Source organism: Acipenser ruthenus, chromosome 4 (genome assembly GCF_902713425.1).
Source record: "Acipenser ruthenus chromosome 4, fAciRut3.2 maternal haplotype, whole genome shotgun sequence".
Taxonomy (NCBI): Eukaryota; Metazoa; Chordata; class Actinopteri; order Acipenseriformes; family Acipenseridae; genus Acipenser; species Acipenser ruthenus.
In genome coordinates this window covers 5123281-5140846 of record NC_081192.1, presented here as the reverse complement: position 1 = coordinate 5140846, position 17566 = coordinate 5123281, and the positions used below count along the sequence as shown (strand labels likewise).

At 37.3% G+C, this 17566-nt stretch overlaps 1 protein-coding gene across 1 annotated transcript; it reads right to left on the bottom strand.

Moving 5' to 3' along the window:
• Nucleotides 1-368: 368 nt before the first annotated feature.
• Nucleotides 369-17219, bottom strand: efhb (EF-hand domain family, member B). Its single transcript, XM_033998269.3, has 13 exons — nucleotides 16837-17219; nucleotides 13638-13700; nucleotides 13066-13209; nucleotides 10779-10959; nucleotides 10033-10140; nucleotides 9198-9327; nucleotides 8689-8772; nucleotides 8251-8318; nucleotides 7239-7393; nucleotides 6802-7009; nucleotides 4486-4671; nucleotides 3612-3793; nucleotides 369-2746 (listed from the first exon to the last, which is right to left on the bottom strand). Exons 1-13 carry the CDS (start codon nucleotides 16897-16899, stop codon nucleotides 2585-2587), a joined length of 1734 nt encoding a protein of 577 aa, XP_033854160.3. The 5' UTR covers nucleotides 16900-17219; the 3' UTR covers nucleotides 369-2584.
• Nucleotides 17220-17566: the final 347 nt, after the last annotated feature.

Below are 17566 nucleotides of genomic sequence, written 5' to 3'. Positions count from 1 at the left end.
TTGTAATAGTATCTTTTTGTCTTCCTTTTAAGGAAAGTCACAAAAAAAGTAATTTTAACACTGTCCGTCCAGTCTGCCCCCTTGAGGTGTGTAAAATTGGTACAAAGTTAACAAAGTCCAGCAATTCTTCAGATTAAGTTCAGAACTGTCATATGAGCAGCACCACTAAATGTATTTCCCAACTAGCGGTAATTCAATTAAATGTAATGAATAAAATTGTCTATAAAAATTAAATTAGTGAAATGTTAATTGTATCTTAAAATTAATACATTTGCACATGCATCACTAAAACCTTTATTGATGTACATGAAGCATTCCATTCCATATGAACATTCTGATACTAAACTGTGACTCAGATAGTGAAAACGCAGGAGTTAGTTGTAACGTAAACTGTAACTGCACTTTATTGTCGTTTACAATACTCTCTCTTAGCCGTCTCTCTCTAAAGCCATTCGACCAGAAACACTAACAACCTGGCATACAGCTGTGTCCTGAATCTCAGGACAGTCCTTAAAGGTATAACTTCTATTTATTAACTAAACAGGTGTACCCTGAACATAACAGTGATGAGTTTTACTTGCAATACTGTCTCCAATTACAAAGGTTTTTATTAATAAAAATAATATATTTCTTGCAGTCCCATGTCTTGCCCCAATGGTTTTGCTCTTACAACATAGATAGCTCATATCTGGCTCTATTCTACACAGTATAATCACTTCAAACAAAACTCAATACTACTAAGCTCTATAACATGAATAAGAAGAGCTTAACAATTTACTTACAGTATGAAAAAAAGAAAGAAATAGTGCTAACTGTTATATGTGACGGCACAGAGATGAAATTCTAAGATTGTGGACCTCCGTACAACTAAAACACATCTCAGTGTATCATGAGCAAGCGCCATCTAGCGTTAATGCTATAGACACTGTGACAACCAACCCCGGTCCCCCCTATAGAACTGAATACGGTGTACGTTAAAACAAAGTATATTACATTTGTGAATAAGATATTTAAAATCAGTAAACCGGATTAACGTCTGAAAGTTAAATATCCTGCTAAGTTTAATTAGTGCTACAAACTAGGAGCTATAGTATTTAGTTTTGTTTTGTTGTTTGTTAAAAGAAGCCGTATTCCCACTGGAAAAGGGACAAATAAACATTTAGGTAACGTCCTCTTTAAACCCAGCCTTACTGTTACTGTAAATAAAGAAGCTTTGTCACAAGTTGTAATTATGAAAACGTTTTTTTACATTGTCTATGTATAATTGTATTGCCGTACTTGTAGCGAACAAATACAATGCTGACGTGAAATAGCAAGCCCTTTTCTAAGTGTTACGTTTGAAATGTGTAATACTTTTCTGTGGAGTCGTGGCACAAACTGTGGATTTGTGAATCAACAATACTCCGCACTCCCCTTCTCTTCAAAGCCGCACAGCTGCTTTTAGTTAAAAGATTCGTAGGATTAATCAATCAAAAGATCAAAGGGTCCGGAGAGTATCTGACATTGGACTGCCACTCTGTAATCTTTATTATTCTTATTGTTATTATTGTTACTACAACGATTCCTTTAATTGCATACGAAGGGCGCACAGATTGTAACGCTTCATTATCTTGCATTTACTCGAGTTTCCCAATATCTGTCCGACAGGGAGCTGTCTTCAGCACCACAAAACAGAGGTTGTGATCATTATTATTGTTTTGTCAGGAAGCATTTACATTTATTTAGGAAAACTGCCATAATGGTCATTCCTGTTGGTATGTAATCTATGGGGAGGGAGTAATAATTTGATGTATGATTTTAGACAATCTAAGTAGTTTTAATGCCTCGACCGGATAGTTTTGCCTCCGTCCGGCAACATTGTTGTTAAAAAAAAAAAAAAAAGAAAAAACCTCAAAATCTTAGAATGATAATTCCTGTTGGTATGTACTGCATGGGGAGCGAGTAATAATTTGATATATTATTTAAGACGATCGGAGTAGTTTTAATGCCTCGTCCGGGTAGTTTTGCCCACTCCCAGAAAAACATAATGCTATAATTCTAGTTGTTTTGAAATGAGCTCTCAGAGTGAAACAATGGTTTGTGGGTTCAGTGGAGATAACGTAATGTATTGTACATTACACAATGCTCTGGAGATAAGATAATACAGTATAATGTATATCAGACAACTCCCATATGGAATACAATATTAACCCTATGGCTCCTTCCGTTTTGAACTGCCAAGAAACTCTCACTCCAAGAAAAATACACTAGACATGAAATCAATCCATGCCTCATTTTTAATAAGTACACATACTTAAGCTGAATTCAGCTCTATTGGAATTGTGTATCTGGGTTTCATTTACAAGGTGTCATAAATATATCACAATGAAAATGAAGGTAAATGCTGTGGAAAGCAGATGATGTCAGGAGTCAGAACCCATCATGTGATGAGGTGAGTGTGAGCCTTAAAGGGGCAGCAGACATGATTCGGACAGTAAATCATTCTTACACTTTTGATCCTAATTTAAAAAATAACAAAAATATTCACTTTTGTTCTTTTTGTTCAAAGAGAAATGAGTAGCAAGGCTGCCAGTGAAACAATTGTTTAATAATAACCCATCTTCATGGCTTGGATTTCATCAAGAACATTTCTGAAGGTTTCCACACAGACTTGTCCTCTTGGATGTCTCATAGATGCTAATTTCCACACATCTTTAAAGGTCTCGTCAGATATTTCGACTCCGATATTACGAAATATGCTAGCAATCTGAAAAAAAGAAAGGGGGTAAAAAAAATGTGTCAGTAAAGTGATTTCAAAAGGGTATATGGGATCCTATATATATTCTGTATATATGTATGTATATATATATACACTGAGTGTACAAAACATTAGGAACACCTGCTCTTTCCATGAAATAGACTGACAAGGTGAATCCAGGTGAAAGCTATGATTCCTTATTGATGTAACCTGTTAAATCCACTTCAATCAATGTAGATGAAGGGGAGACAGGTTAAAGAAGGATCTTTAAGCCTTGACACAATTGAGACATGGATTGTGTATGTGTGCCATTCAGAGGGTAAATGGGCAAGACAAAAGATTTAAGTGCCTTTGAACGGGGTATGGTAGTAGGTGCCAGGCGCGCCGGTTTGAGTGTGTCAAGAACTGCAACGCTGCTGGGTTTTTCAAGCTCAACAGTTTCCCGTGTGTATCAAGGATGGTCCACCACCCAAAGGACATCCAGCCAACGGCAGGCCAGTGGTCGAAAACGGCTCATTGATGAAAGAGGCCAAAGGAGGCTGACACGAATTGTGCAGAGCAACAGACGGGCTACAGTTAGTCAACTGACAGTCCAGTACAACATTGGTGCCGAAAGACCCATAAAAGAATGCACAACTCATCGTACCTTGACACGAATGGGGTATGGCAGCCGACGACCTAACAGAGTTCCACTTCTTTCAGCAAAACACAAGAAACTGCGGTTGCAGTGGGCTAAGGAACGAAAACACTGGACACTGGAGGATTGGAAAAACATTGGCTGGTCTGATGAATCCCGGTTCCTGCTGTTTCACGTATATATGCTGTTTCATATATATATATATACACACACACACACAATAAAAAAAAAACATACCTCTTCCTTTGGTCTTGACATGAAAAAGTGCTTTTCATGAACTCCTTTCAAGCTGTAGAGAGACGGGTTGATCAGCCCACCAGAACTGGACTCATCCCCATAGTTTTTCATGTCACTGATACGCTTAATGCACGGAGCTGCCAGGTCAGTACGAACAGTGGGAACTCCATAGGTTCGATAATCTGTGAGGAGAAAATAATACTACTATATGTAAAATAATTCTTGTCATTAAAATATGAATAAAATGATGTCTGTATAGCATTAAATTGCAGCTGTAAACAAAAACGCAGTTTACTTAAATATTCACTTTATTTAACTAAATTGGTAATGCTAGTATGCATCCAGTAATTCTGTAGTTATTGTGATACTTAATCTTGCAATTAAAGCAAATAGGTATAAAACAACATATTAATACATGTTGTAAATGTTGGTGTGGTATTACAGGGAGCTATTGCAACTTTAAACTCCAGATATCTCCAGTGTTGCACCCTTCTTTCGCTGTGCATGTGGGGAATCTTTTTATTGAGTGCTGGTGCTAGGTACTAATGAAATATACTATACTATATATATATTCTCTTCAAAATTATAGAATGGTTCTTTTGTCAATAAAACTGAGTTAATTTGAGAAAAATATTTCTGAAAAATAAAAAAAGTGATGGTTTACTACAGTTTATAATATCCATGTTAATGTATTTTTGTGATGATATTTAACTTGAATTACTGTAAAAACAAAACACAGGTTTTTGACGTGTGTTTTTAGGAAAAATACATTTTATTTTTATTAATCGTCTAAGGGAAACAAAATTCATAAATGTGTGGTTAACCCATGAAAAACACACTTAAAATGCTTCTGTACAGCTGCTAATCCACTTACTAGCTGCTGAAGGACCTCCTACAACAGCACTGATCACAGAGGAGGAGGTGTGAAAGCGGTCTGGAACTGTTTGTGGTCTTGTTAGAGTTCTGGGTGTCTTTTCTGAGCTGCCAACCTCCTTTGGCAAAAGATCTTCTTTCTTTACCAGGATTTCACCTTCTCCCGCCAACGTTCCTCGCTTGTTTCCTGGCAGGGAGGTAAACACAGGAAAACACCTGTCAGTAAAAAGCATGCTTCTTCAATAGCTGTCCACGTATACCATGCTGATCAGGGCTCTTTTCACACAGCCATTAGAACATGAGCCCAGGGCTGCCAACTACTTTTACAAAAACCCACCCACTTCCTGAAAATCCATCCAAAACCTGCAGGAGTGCAAACTGTGATGTCACAATCACCTCTGATGGTGTTTACATTGTAAACAAATAGCAACTACACTATTTGCAATTGTAATTTTTTATTGTGTTTTATGTGCTTAATTACTAAACATTCACACAAAATAGTAATCAGTAATCAGTCAATCATTCTTTATTTAATCAAGTACAAATAAATTCTCATTTGAAATAACACCTGGCCAAGAAGGCTCACAAATGTATGTATTATTACATTTATGGTTGCTGTTTTTTGGTGTTTTTCCCTTACTTTTTCTTCTCCTTTAAGAATGCAATTGATCCCTGTTAAGCCATTTGTGTATCTTGATTACAACTGAGAAACATGTTAGTGGTAAAATTGGTTTAATTTACAGGTTTTGCTTCGTGCAGAATGTAAGAAACTGCATGCAAACGAGGGAACATTTTAATAAGCAACTAATCTTTATAAAGTTATAATTTAAAAAAATATTTATGCTGGACACACTTTATTACAATCACTATTTGTAATTGCATTGCACTGCATTAATGAGGACTGGTCACTTATTAAAATGTTGCACTCTCGTTTCCTCACTCTTGTTGTTTCACAGCAAAAACCTGTAAATTAAACTGATTATAACATTATTATTACAGTATACCTTTTATATCACTGTGGCAGAGCAGGGTTCTGCCCTCAGAAATACTGGCGGGGAAGGAGTTAAATTCTCCTCCCTGCCCAGGTTGATTGTGTCAGGTGGGAGCAATCGGTTAATTAATTATCCAATTAAGGACCCAGCCACCTGGCATAAAAGGAGGCCTCAGCCTCCCATTTGGGGGGGAGAGTGTTCTAAGAAGAATCAGAATCAGAATCAGAATCAGAATCAGAATCAGAATCAGAATCAGAATCAGAATCAGAATCAGAATCAGGTGGTTTTTCTGTGTGTGCGCTGTGGTTTATTTTTGCAATCTAGTGAAGGCAACGCCCAGCCTGGAAGCCTTATTTTGTAAGTTTCGTTTTGTGTTTATTTTGTGCCTTAAAAAACCTTTTTGTTTGGCCCTTGTGCCTGTTTATTTTGTATTTTTGTTTATTAAAAAGCTTTATTTTGAACTTTCACACTGTCTCTGAGTCTCAAGCTCTGTCATCCTTGTCACAATCACGTTCTGGTCTAACTAGTAATGCGTTATAAAAGTGCTTTTAATCTGCGATCATATCAATCTGCTTACATTTTAAGGGTGACCAGACAGCTCCATGCTCACCGTGACAGTTAGAGCCATTTCAGATTTTAGACTCCCATCAGCCCAACGCATTTAAAAATAGACAACCCGCCTAGCATCATTATCTCCCACAAAACAGAATGAAAAGGCGCCCAGCTGGCAGCATTGCATGAGCCTCTGAATCACGAGACCTGGGTTAGACCCTGTGATAGGACAGGCTTTGTCGCTGGTTCCTCGGTGTATGCGTGCCGCTGCGTAAGCAGCTGGGACTTGCAACGGGAAATGCGTTGACAGGCAACCAATTGAGCAGAGAGGCTCGGGCCGGGGCTTGGCTGATCGGTAGTCCTTGATTGGCTTGGGGCCGTACCACGTTGCGCCTGTGGCCCGTTCAAACAGCAGCTGTGCCACAGTTCAAGTCGGGGGCTGCTGTTAGGTCACCCACAGACCCGCACTAATGCTCTGTGTCTGACTCATTATTATCAGTGACGACCCAAACATGTAACATCAGCCCGTTACAGGCCTCACCTACATTACCAACTATAACCATATTAGGACATGCCTTCTTAGCAGTTACAATGACGTTTACAGGTATTTTCTCCCATTAGAGGTATATTTTTTATTTCTTATGTATTAAGAGATTTTGATGTAGTAGTTGAATAATTATGTATCCACTGTGCAAACCTAACATTGGAAAGGCATGCCTGATCAAGCATCACTGAAGTTTCTGCATTTGGGAGTAAGAAAACTAAGAACAAACCCTTTGTAAGGATGTCTTCTTCCAGCTGTCTAATTGGCATTTTATCTTTCCAGTTTAGGAAGTTAGCAAATTCCATAAAGTCGATTTGCCCATCGCCGTCTACATCGCAGTACTCAAGCAAAGCATCCAGGATCTGGGGATTCAAGTCCAAGTTAAACTGCCTGCAGACACTTTGGAGCTCCCCTTTACCTATAGCTCCACTGCCTTTCTGTAAGGAGAAAGAAATAGGGATGTCACGCACTTGATTGATAGTTGGTTTAAAATGACAGAAGATTTTGTAGTAAAAGCCGAGACAGATGACTGCCAATTTCTCATGGCTGCTCAAGGATATCCTGTTGTATATTTCCTTGATCTCAGTGTTTCATTTGTGGTAACAAAAAACAATAACATTACCCAGAAAATACTAAATATTACTGAGCTCCAGAAAATGAATTCACCTTATCGTAGTGCCTAAAACTTTCAAGCAGTGAGCTGAAGTTGTGAAAGTTTGCTTTTTTCAAGTGTTCCCTGATGGCACTCAGAACTGCATGTTGCCTGTCTTTACCACGGAGGAAATCGACTGGAGCAGTGTAATGCATAAGGTCTCTAGCCCCTGAAATAATGAGAAAAATGGTCAAACGCATCATTTTTAACTGACCCAATTCAATGAAAACCTAATGGAGTTCCTAAATACACCTCCATTATTATTATTATTATTATTATTATTATTATTATTATTATTATTATTATTATTATTATTATTATTATTATTATTATTATTTATTTATCAGCAGACGCCCTTATCCAGGGCGACTTACAGTCGATATACAGTAAAACTTTCTTAAAACCAAGAACAACAGGATCATGTATTGGTTTATTTATACTCATTCTTTATCATCCAGTCTTCAAGATGTCATCAACATATATCATTAGGGTTAATCTAGACTAAACTGAGCTGCCATCCCATATGAAAGTATAAAAACCTTTCCTTACAAAATCATGTGATTCCTACAGGGTTGTTGGCAATACTAAATACTACAATACTACAGTTTTCATTTTTTTTTTTTTTAACTGATATTCACATTTGCCTTTATAACTAAATGATATTCGTCTCTTGCTTTAATTTAAGACTCACTACATCTGGGTTGCTGTAACGTAATCCCCCATTAGGATTCATGCTACATTCAGCAGCCGTGTTCCCTTATGTTGGATTCAAATAAACGCAGCTTTCACACAGTACAATGTACAGTATATCCCATGCATTGAGCTCCCCCTTCAGATTTCATTATCACACTGATGAGAATGAGAATAGTGATACATTTGTGAATGTTTTTGAGGATTTTATATAGGACGAGTTGCTCATGCCCCCGTAAATAAACCAGTGGAAAAGCCTGATTGATTATGTACATTTGCATAAGCCTTCATCCTTTAACTGGTTTTAATAACACTTGCATGATCCATTTTACTCACCAAATCCATCAGGACTGAGCATCATACCAAATGTGTGGTTTGGAGGCACATTCAGTGTATCAGCAATCCTAAAAGACAGGTTAACACACACTATGGATTACCGCCTTAGCCAGTGAAAAGATAACATTGAAATGATTCAGATGTTAAATAATAATTGTTACATCTCCTGATTGGCTAAAGGCAAAATGTTTCTTGAAAATGTTTCTCAAAGCAGAACCCAGGTCTACTTTCCTTGCATCTGAAAGTCTTGAAATGTTTCCTCGTGTAGGCAGGGCTTAAGATTTAAAAAGTCATCAGAATGTGATGACTGAAACAGAAAATGATACAAGCGAATCTAACCAACAAGAATATATTGATTAAGATAACTGGGATATTTCACAACCATACCAAGTTGCTCTCTTTGTGATAATTTTAAGTACAATTTTCGGTTCAACTTACGGATCACAAACCTTCCCAATCTGAGGCCGAGTCCTTGCCCTGAAGTCTTCATCACGCTTAGACACTAATGTTGCAGCTTTCTGCCTGGAACATTTCAGAATGTTGAAAAAAGTTACTTACTTTTGAAAATACATGTGTATAATACGTAAATTTACAGTAATGTGAGATCCTGACACCTGCTCGGAAAGTCAGTAGAAGTTACATATACATAGGAATTGCATTAGTATGTATCATTTAAAAAAAAAAAATTAGAATTATTGACATTGTACGTGATAATTGTGGTGCAAGAACACATTTCCATTGTAATTTGCACAGTAAGTTTGCATTTTATCATGCCATGTTTTACCATAATTGTCTACGCTTAGTGTAGGCACAGTATTACACAGTGAAACAGCCAACATTGTTTTGTTTTTCGTTGTGTTTTTTGTCTAAGTAAGACATTTATTCTTGCTGTATAAAAAATAATCCTGAAGCCCTTACAATACAATAAAGTGAAAAACAATACTTACAATTGCAGCTGATCTAACCAGCGAAGTGACCTCGCAACATTTCTCCCATCGTTATAATTAGGAGTCGCTATTCCAAATTTGCTGTCTTTGGTGTATTTTGACCAGTTATATTTCCTATTAATTTGTTCACCTGGAAAAAGAATAAAGAATATTTTGTCATCAGTAAAAGTACCGTAAGCACCTCTAATGCCCAGTGTCATTTCACAAAAAATAAATCAATGGCTTGGTTTACATGCACGTGAACAGACTCTACAGTCATGACTGTGTGACGCTGTCACGTGAATACATCTTGAAACAGCAAAAGGAGGTCCTTTGGTCAGCGCGACTTTAAGGGCAGGGTAACCCCATGCAACCCAGGCAAACCCATGTAAACCGGAGCAGGAATCGTGCTTGTGGCTCACGAGGTTTCAGCAGTCAAGATCACGTTCTTCTGACTTAATCTCACTAATCTCCAGCAGAAAGGCCGTACAAAAAATGTTTTTATCTTCATGGCAATGTATGAAGCTCTCCTCACGATATTCAGAGTCGTTCTTTTCCTACTTAGTAAGCATACACATAAATTTAAATATCCCCTCCCCTAAATGACTACGAATTGAGTAATCTGCATTGGTATGGACGATTTTTTTCCTAAATCAGAACTGCATAGCAACGCGTTTCCTGAAAAGTACAGCAAACAGGTTGTGAGGAAAACTGTCATGGCTTCATTCATTGTTTTCATTGATATGACAACCGCTACAATATTACATTTAATACTGGTGCTTAGCTTCCCTGAATATTGCCAAATTATTTATAGCACTGAGACAAGCAACATACGGTGTTCATTAATTTTTCTTACCAACATCAAAGTGATTGTGCGTTCTGATATACAGCCGACGTCCATCTTGAGCCTCTTTTTCAACTTGTTCTCTGCTCTTGGGTGGGTTTATAATATGTCCAGCAAACACTAGGTAGGTAGAATCAAAGTATTGGTAATAAAAAAAAGTGTTATATTCATGAAACTGTTTTAGTATTCCTTAACAATTATGTAGAACAGTTTAATAAACATCAACCTGTATTTTATCCACACACAAAAAATAAAAAAACTTTTTTCCAATAACTCATGAGATACTACTTTGTGAACAGGTCCCAAAGACTAAAACGACAAATAAATGTATGATTGGTAAATGTGCCACATTTTAATATCACACTAAACAATGTAAAATGACAGTAACTTTCTGTAAATTTGCCAGTTTACAGTATTTTTTCAGTAAATTTAAAAAACGTGTTACAGTTTCACTGCTGCTTTTTTAAAACAGATTTTGATAACCGTTTATTTTATTCACAATAATAGCTCTAACAGCTATTATTATTATTATTTTTATTATTATTATTATTATTATTATTATTATTATTATTATTATTATTGGTCATTTAGCAGATGCTTTTATCAGACTAGGGGGTGAACTATGCATCACAACTACTGCTGCAGAGTCACTTACAACTTACATCTCATGGACGGATAAAAAGATAAAATGAATACAACCAATAATTATTGTTAATTTTACTGGTTTTAAGCTAAGTAGGTGGCTGCTTTGTTCTCACCTCTGTGTGTCTTTTTACCAAATATGGTCTTGTATAAGTCTAATCCACGTGGTAGCCCAGGGGCTTGATTATATGACCTTCCAAGTGGAGCTTTTTGGTGGTTTTGATAAATATCTTCCCGTCGTTCCTGTAATCTTTGCTGAAAGAGCGTTCTGAGAGGTGGATTAATCAGAGATCCTGCCTGAGGAGGACAAAAAAAAACAATTATGAAGGCCTGGTTATAAAAAAGGAACAGTATGTCAGGAGTATTTCTAAATGACAAATAAAGTAACAATGTTGTGTGATGCTCTGCCGTTACGGATTCTGTCCCCTGTCGGTGAGATGAGATGAGGTTAGAGGCTCTATACCCACGAATGCAGACGAGCTCAGCTCTTTTGTACAGTGGTTAAGATGCTTGCAGATGAGATGAAGTTAGAGGCTCTATACCCACGAATGCAGATGAGCGCAGCTCTTTTGTACAGTGGTTAAGATGCTTGCAGATGAGATGAGGTTAGAGGCTCTATACCCACGAATGCAGATGAGCGCAGCTCTTTTGTACAGTGGTTAAGATGCTTGCAGATGAGATGAGGTTAGAGGCTCTATACCCACGAATGCAGATGAGCGCAGCTCTTTTGTACAGTGGTTAAGATGCTTGCAGATGAGATGAGGTTAGAGGCTCTATACCCACGAATGCAGATGAGCTCAGCTCTTTTGTACAGTGGTTAAGACGCTTGCTTGCGTATGTGCAAGGTCGCCGGTACATACTTAGCTTTCGCATTATTACTTCTATACATTTTATTTAGTAATATATTGTAGCACCTTAAAGAGTAAGTAGCGAGGTTCTGAAAAATATAGTGTTACACATCCCCACGTGTCAGAGTCCTGAGCAGGTCCGATTTTTACAACCCGCTTCCAACCTGGACTCGCTACTACAGGACCCAACCCAAACCGCAACCTGCTGCAGCACGGTCTTCTTACCCACGACCCGACCCGACCTGCTTTAATAACCCAACCCGAAAACCTGCAAGTGTTTGTCCTTTACCTACTGTCTGCGTCGACTGACTCTCACGCTCTCACATTCACACACAGATATATCTTCCATACTCTGCAAACTGAGTTTATACAATAGGCTATACAGCATGTTAGCTTTCTCTAGTGGTCTGGATATATTTTAACATTGTAACATATTAATTATCTCTACTTACTTTACTATAAAATACCTGTCTTTTGCAGAGATGTACCAGTTTTGTGGCTGTCATACAAAAAACCATAATGACATAATGGTTTTACAAGCAACAAATCCAGTCACATGTTCATTATTTTCATTCGCTATGATTCCAAAAGAATTCCATACTTTACTTCTCGAACTATTATCGACTTCATGACATAAACCCTGCGCTATTTTTTGTTTCTCCTCGTCCACAGACATTTTTAGTATCACCAAGCAGACGTGATAAAAGGATCTTGCGACGTATCAAACAAGCAGCAATAGAAACTGAGATCACTGCTTAGTCAGCTGACTCCTCCCTAATTGCCTCCTGCTTTAGTACAGGAAATACCGGTACATTTACCTTCTAGTACGTTATTTGGGAAAGGGTTACAGACAAGTACACCAAAAGGTCAGAAAATGTTTTTGGTGATTCAAATTCACACCCGAGCCTGACCCAAAAATTAAAAAAAAATTGAGCCCACCCGAACCGCAGACTGTGAAAAAATCTGCTTTTGTGGGTCACCTGCGGGTACCCGACCCAATGCAGGACTCTACCACGTGTTGCTACAACTGTTTAAATAATGTACCTGTAATTTTTCTTTCATTATTAACATCCTGACAACTTTTTACACTTATAACTTTAAAGTCTATTTCAAAGCTCTTATCAAAACGGCAGCTATACTGCACTGGGGCTTGAGATCTGTCCTCTAAATCAGTGATTTTCATCCCCAGTCCTGGGGACACCCTGTGTCTGCTGATTTTCATGCCAACTGAACCCTCAATTACTTAACTAGACCCTTAACTGAACTGATAATTTGCTTAATTAGACCTTTTTAATTGTTTTCAGCTTTTAAACAGACTTTAAAAGTATAAGTGTAAAAAGTTGTCAGGATGTTACCAATGAAAAGAAAAATTACAGGTATGTTATTTAAACAGTTGTAGCAACATGTGGGGACATATAACACTATATTTTTCAGAAACCAGCTACTTACTCTTTAAATAAGAACATAAGAAAGTTTACAAACGAGAGGAGGCCATTCAGCCCATCTTGCTCGTAGTAAATAGTTACTATACAGACATTCATTGTAATATACCTACACTGAGAGAGGGCCTGGTTCTCACTCCATGCACCAGATACTGTGCTTCATCTGGATCATTAGCTTTTCCATAAAACACCCTCATAGCTCCTGCATCTGGACGGGTTGTATTCAGAAACTTTCTCACCACTGGTGGAGTAACAGGCTGTAAAATGATAAGACAATTACGTAAGTGTTTAGTTCTTTTACTGATATTACATTGCAAATAGTATGTTGTAGTCAGCTGCTGTGAAAAACGTTCATATTTATTCAAATCAGTAGAATACCTTCAGGAAATCACTTCTGGCATTTTATAATTTATAATGTAGTTGCTGATTTCTGTTATATATCCATATCACGATGCCTCATTCCTAACCCAGACACTACTGCTAAACATGCATGCATTGAAAAGCAATACAAAAAAACAGAGCAAATGCTAGATACTTCTTTAATAAAACATTTTACAGGGGTATTGTGCTGGATCGTGTTAAACTCGCTAGGTATATTTATTATTCGTTACTTTCAACTATATAATAATGGACAATAACCTATGTGGGATGTAATGTACATTCCCCAGCTTGAATTAAAACTTACCCTTGGAGAGATTTCCTTCAGACATGTTTCAACTCTTTCACCTACTGGTATTAGCTTTCCTGACTGTGGAGTGTGGAAAGAAAAACGATCATCTCAGATTCATTACAGTACTTTGCTTTAGCAAACACTGCTTAGCATGCATTTTACACAGGATGGGTAAAAACAAAAAAAGAAACAAATGAATATTCAATAAGGTATAGGACCCACATAATCAGCCAGGATAGCACTGATCTGATCTGTCACAGGCACAATTGAACACTGTTTTGAATTATTTTAAAGTTCACGTTGAATTTGGAAATCTGCAGCAATGTTTGGTGCTCATAGAGTTTCACACCTGGTGACTGGGCACTTCACTGGAGAGGAAGAATTCCAGTCAGTAATAACTTGCATAAAGAAGCATTATCCTCCTGAAAAGGGTAGTAATGGTGCAGCACAATAGGGTGCAATGAAAGGCTTGCAGAGTTCCCTCAAAACTGGCCTTTTTTGTTGCTGTTTTCTTCCTAGTTTCCATGACAAGCCATCGTATTGCTCGCCAACCACACACTGGTTCCTATTAACGTATTTGAGCCCATAATGGCATCCCTTCAGTGACTGCTGAGTAAGTGTATTGTTCATGTATTTGTTTAATTTAGATTTAAATATTTCAATTATTATAAAATAAGTATGTGATACTAGTGTATTATAAGAACATAAGAAAGTTTACAAACGAGAGGAGCCATTCGGCCCATCTTGCTCGTTTGGTTGTTAGTAGCTTATTGATCCCAGAATCTCATCAAGAAGCTTCTTGAAGGATCCCAGGGTGTCGGCTTCAACAACATTACTGGGGAGTTGGTTCCAGACCCTCACAATTCTCTGTGTAAAAAAGTGCCTCCTATTTTCTGTTCTGAATGCCCCTGTATCTAATCTCCATTTGTGACCCCTGGTCCTTTTTTCTTTTTTCAGGTCGAAAAAGTCCCCTGGGTCGACATTGTTAACACCTTTTAGAATTTTGAATGCTTGAATCAGATCACCACGTAGTCTTCTTTGTTCAAGACTGAATAGATTCAATTATTTTAGCCTGTCTGCATACGACATGCCTTTTAAACCCAGGATAATTCTGGTCGCTCTTCTTTGCACTCTTTCTAGAGCAGCAATATCCTTTTTGTAACGAGGTGACCAGAACTGAACACAATATTCTAGATGAGGTATTACTAATGTATTGTAAAGTTTTAATATTACTTCCCTTGATTTAAATTCAACACTTTTCACAATATATCCAAGCATCTTGTTGGCCTTTTTTATAGCTTCCCAACACTGTCTAGATGAAGACATTTCTGAGTCAACATAAACTCCTATGTCTTTTTCATAGATTCCTTCTTCAATTTCAGTATCTCCCATATGATATTTATAATGCACATTTTTACTGCCTGTGTGCAGTACCTTACGCTTTTCTCTATTAAATGTCATTTGCCATGTGTCTGCCCAGTTCTGAATGCTGTCTAGATCATTTTGAATGACCTTTGCTGCTGCAACAGTGTTTGCCACTCCTCCTATTTTTGTGTCATCTGCAAATTTAACAAGTTTGCTTACTATACCAGAATCGAAATCATTAATGTAGATTAGGAATAGCAGAGGACCTAATACTGATCTCTGTGGTACACCACTGATTACCTCGCTCCATTTTGAGGTTTCTCCTCTAATCAGTACTTTCTGTTTTCTACATGTTAACCACTCCCTAATCCATGTGCATGCATTTCCTTGAATCCCTACTGCGTTCAGTTTGAAAATTAATCTTTTATGCGGGACTTTGTCAAAAGTCGTTGTGATGGCAGCGCCATGAAAAGGGCTACTATAAGTGTAATAATGTTCTCGTTGCAATATAAAATGTATTTTCTTTAACTTAAGGTGGTATTAGGATAGGGTTAATAGCAAGAATTATCTTTGACCTTCTACTATGTGAAGGCTGTCAAGACTTTATATTGAAGTGTTTGTTAGCAGTGTTAAGCCCGGAAAACAGACAGGCGCGGCGCGGCACCGCTGGGCATTTTATGGCAGCGATACAGGCGGCAAAATGGCTTGCATGCCGCACTGCGCCTGTCTGTTCTGGGCTTAAGACAGTGCAGACGCAGAACTGTGTATCCATGTACTGTTAATTAACATAGGAAAGGTGCTTGAGCTTACTGCATGATTTGATGTAGTATAATGTAGGGCTTTGAACTGATTAAAATGTTAATTAGGGAATGTACTGAGTTTTAAGGGGTCCAAGTAAATAGCTGCAACATCTGCAAGGCCACAGAGTCTAATGCTGGTGTGAAGCAGGATTGTTTTTCTAGCTGAAGTGATAAAGGTTTGCAGCAAACAGAATGATGTAACCAGAACAATGTAGCCTATTGGGTGAAGCAAAGTAGCAGTTATGAAAGGTGTAACCATTAAGTTAGGTATAAAACAGGCTTATTTAGGGCTCTTTGCTGGAAGAAAGAAAGAAGGCCTTACTCTGTATTTTGCATACTGTCAATAAAGTTTTATTAAACTTAAACCCTGTTGTATTTGAGCAAATACTTTAGATCAATCTACAAAATAATACTCACTTATGTGAGTCGGTTAACATTGTTGAATTTGGAAGCACCTGCCAACAGAGAGCAACTGTCTGCCGTTCAGTCCAATCTGCTGTCTGTCGTGACCGAAACTTAACAGAGAATTGCAATTGTATGCCTGTTACAGACTACACGTCAGCATGCTGTTTGCAAAACAAATTATTATATGCAGTTATCGATAACTGTACAATGTTAATCCTTCAGAACTAAATGTAATCATGCAATATACAGGCAGTAATACAAATAATAAATCAATACAAACGTAATTGTTAAAGAACACAGATCTGTGCATGGTGTACATTTACAGCTTGTATAGAAGACAAGTCTAATCAATTTGGGTACATCTTTTTGTTGTTGTGTGTGGTTTATTTCTTTTATTTAATTTGTTGTAATGTTTACTGTACCTTTTATGGTGACAATAATAAAATTACGCTATACCGGTATTTTATTACATATTGGTGATCGATACATTCATTTTTTTTCAGAAAAAGTTGTAATCACTCAAATGTACATCCTATTAAACTGTTTTTAAAATCTATTATTCTATACACATGCAAGCAATCACATGCTAATTAGTGTACATTGAAAAAAAAACAATTTGGCTACCAAAGGAAAATGATACATACCGACTGTATGTTTGGAGATCTGTCCAGGTACTTCCCGTCATAGATAGGTTTAATCTCTAACATTTTATTTTCAAAGAAGTGCTTGTAAGTAAACTAAAACATCTGACTAACAAATAAGCTTGGTGCAATGTATATGTATATAAAACTATTCGCATATATTCTGTAAAGTTATTATTTAACACCAAATACTACACATGGACTCCTCCTGCAGATCATCGAATGTTTACAGTCCGTAACCAGGAAACGGGTGCTAGGTAACTAAATTGTTTTTTCTCGGAGTATGAAGGGCTTTCGGTTCTCATTTCAGCAGAAGCCACTGACTGGAATGAGTTTCAACAGAAGTTGATTTTAGCTGACTGACACCTGTACCTGTTAAATTGCAGCTGAGTTTTAGGTTTTCTGATTGTGTTTTTTTTTTTTTTTTTTTTTTTTTTTTAACTTTTAACTTTTCTGATTGTGTTTTATGTTGTTTGCTGTGGTGTTGTGATAATGTGTTCTCAATTGATCATCTGGATAAATAAAGGTTTTGATTAATTGATTGGGGGGAAAGAAAAAAAAACATCACCACACGTAGTAAACAGACTTTAGCTCACATATGTGCGACTAGTACTGGATCAGACTACGACATAGGCGGTACAGTAAATAGGCCAGCAGCGTGGCAATCATTAATTAACGCAATCAACTACAGCTGGTTGCCTGTAAAGTATACAATGTCTTAGCACAATTTACT

Coding starts and splice junctions, on each gene's coding strand:
- efhb (XM_033998269.3), bottom strand. CDS start 16,899: ATGTTAGAGATTAAACCTATCTATGACGGGAAGTACCTGGACAGATCT. Junction 10,141..10,778: donor TGGTAAAAAGACACACAGAG/GTGAGAACAAAG, acceptor CTACCTACCTAG/TGTTTGCTGGACATATTATA. Junction 8,773..9,197: donor TGGTTAGATCAGCTGCAATT/GTAAGTATTGTT, acceptor GAAATGTTCCAG/GCAGAAAGCTGCAACATTAG.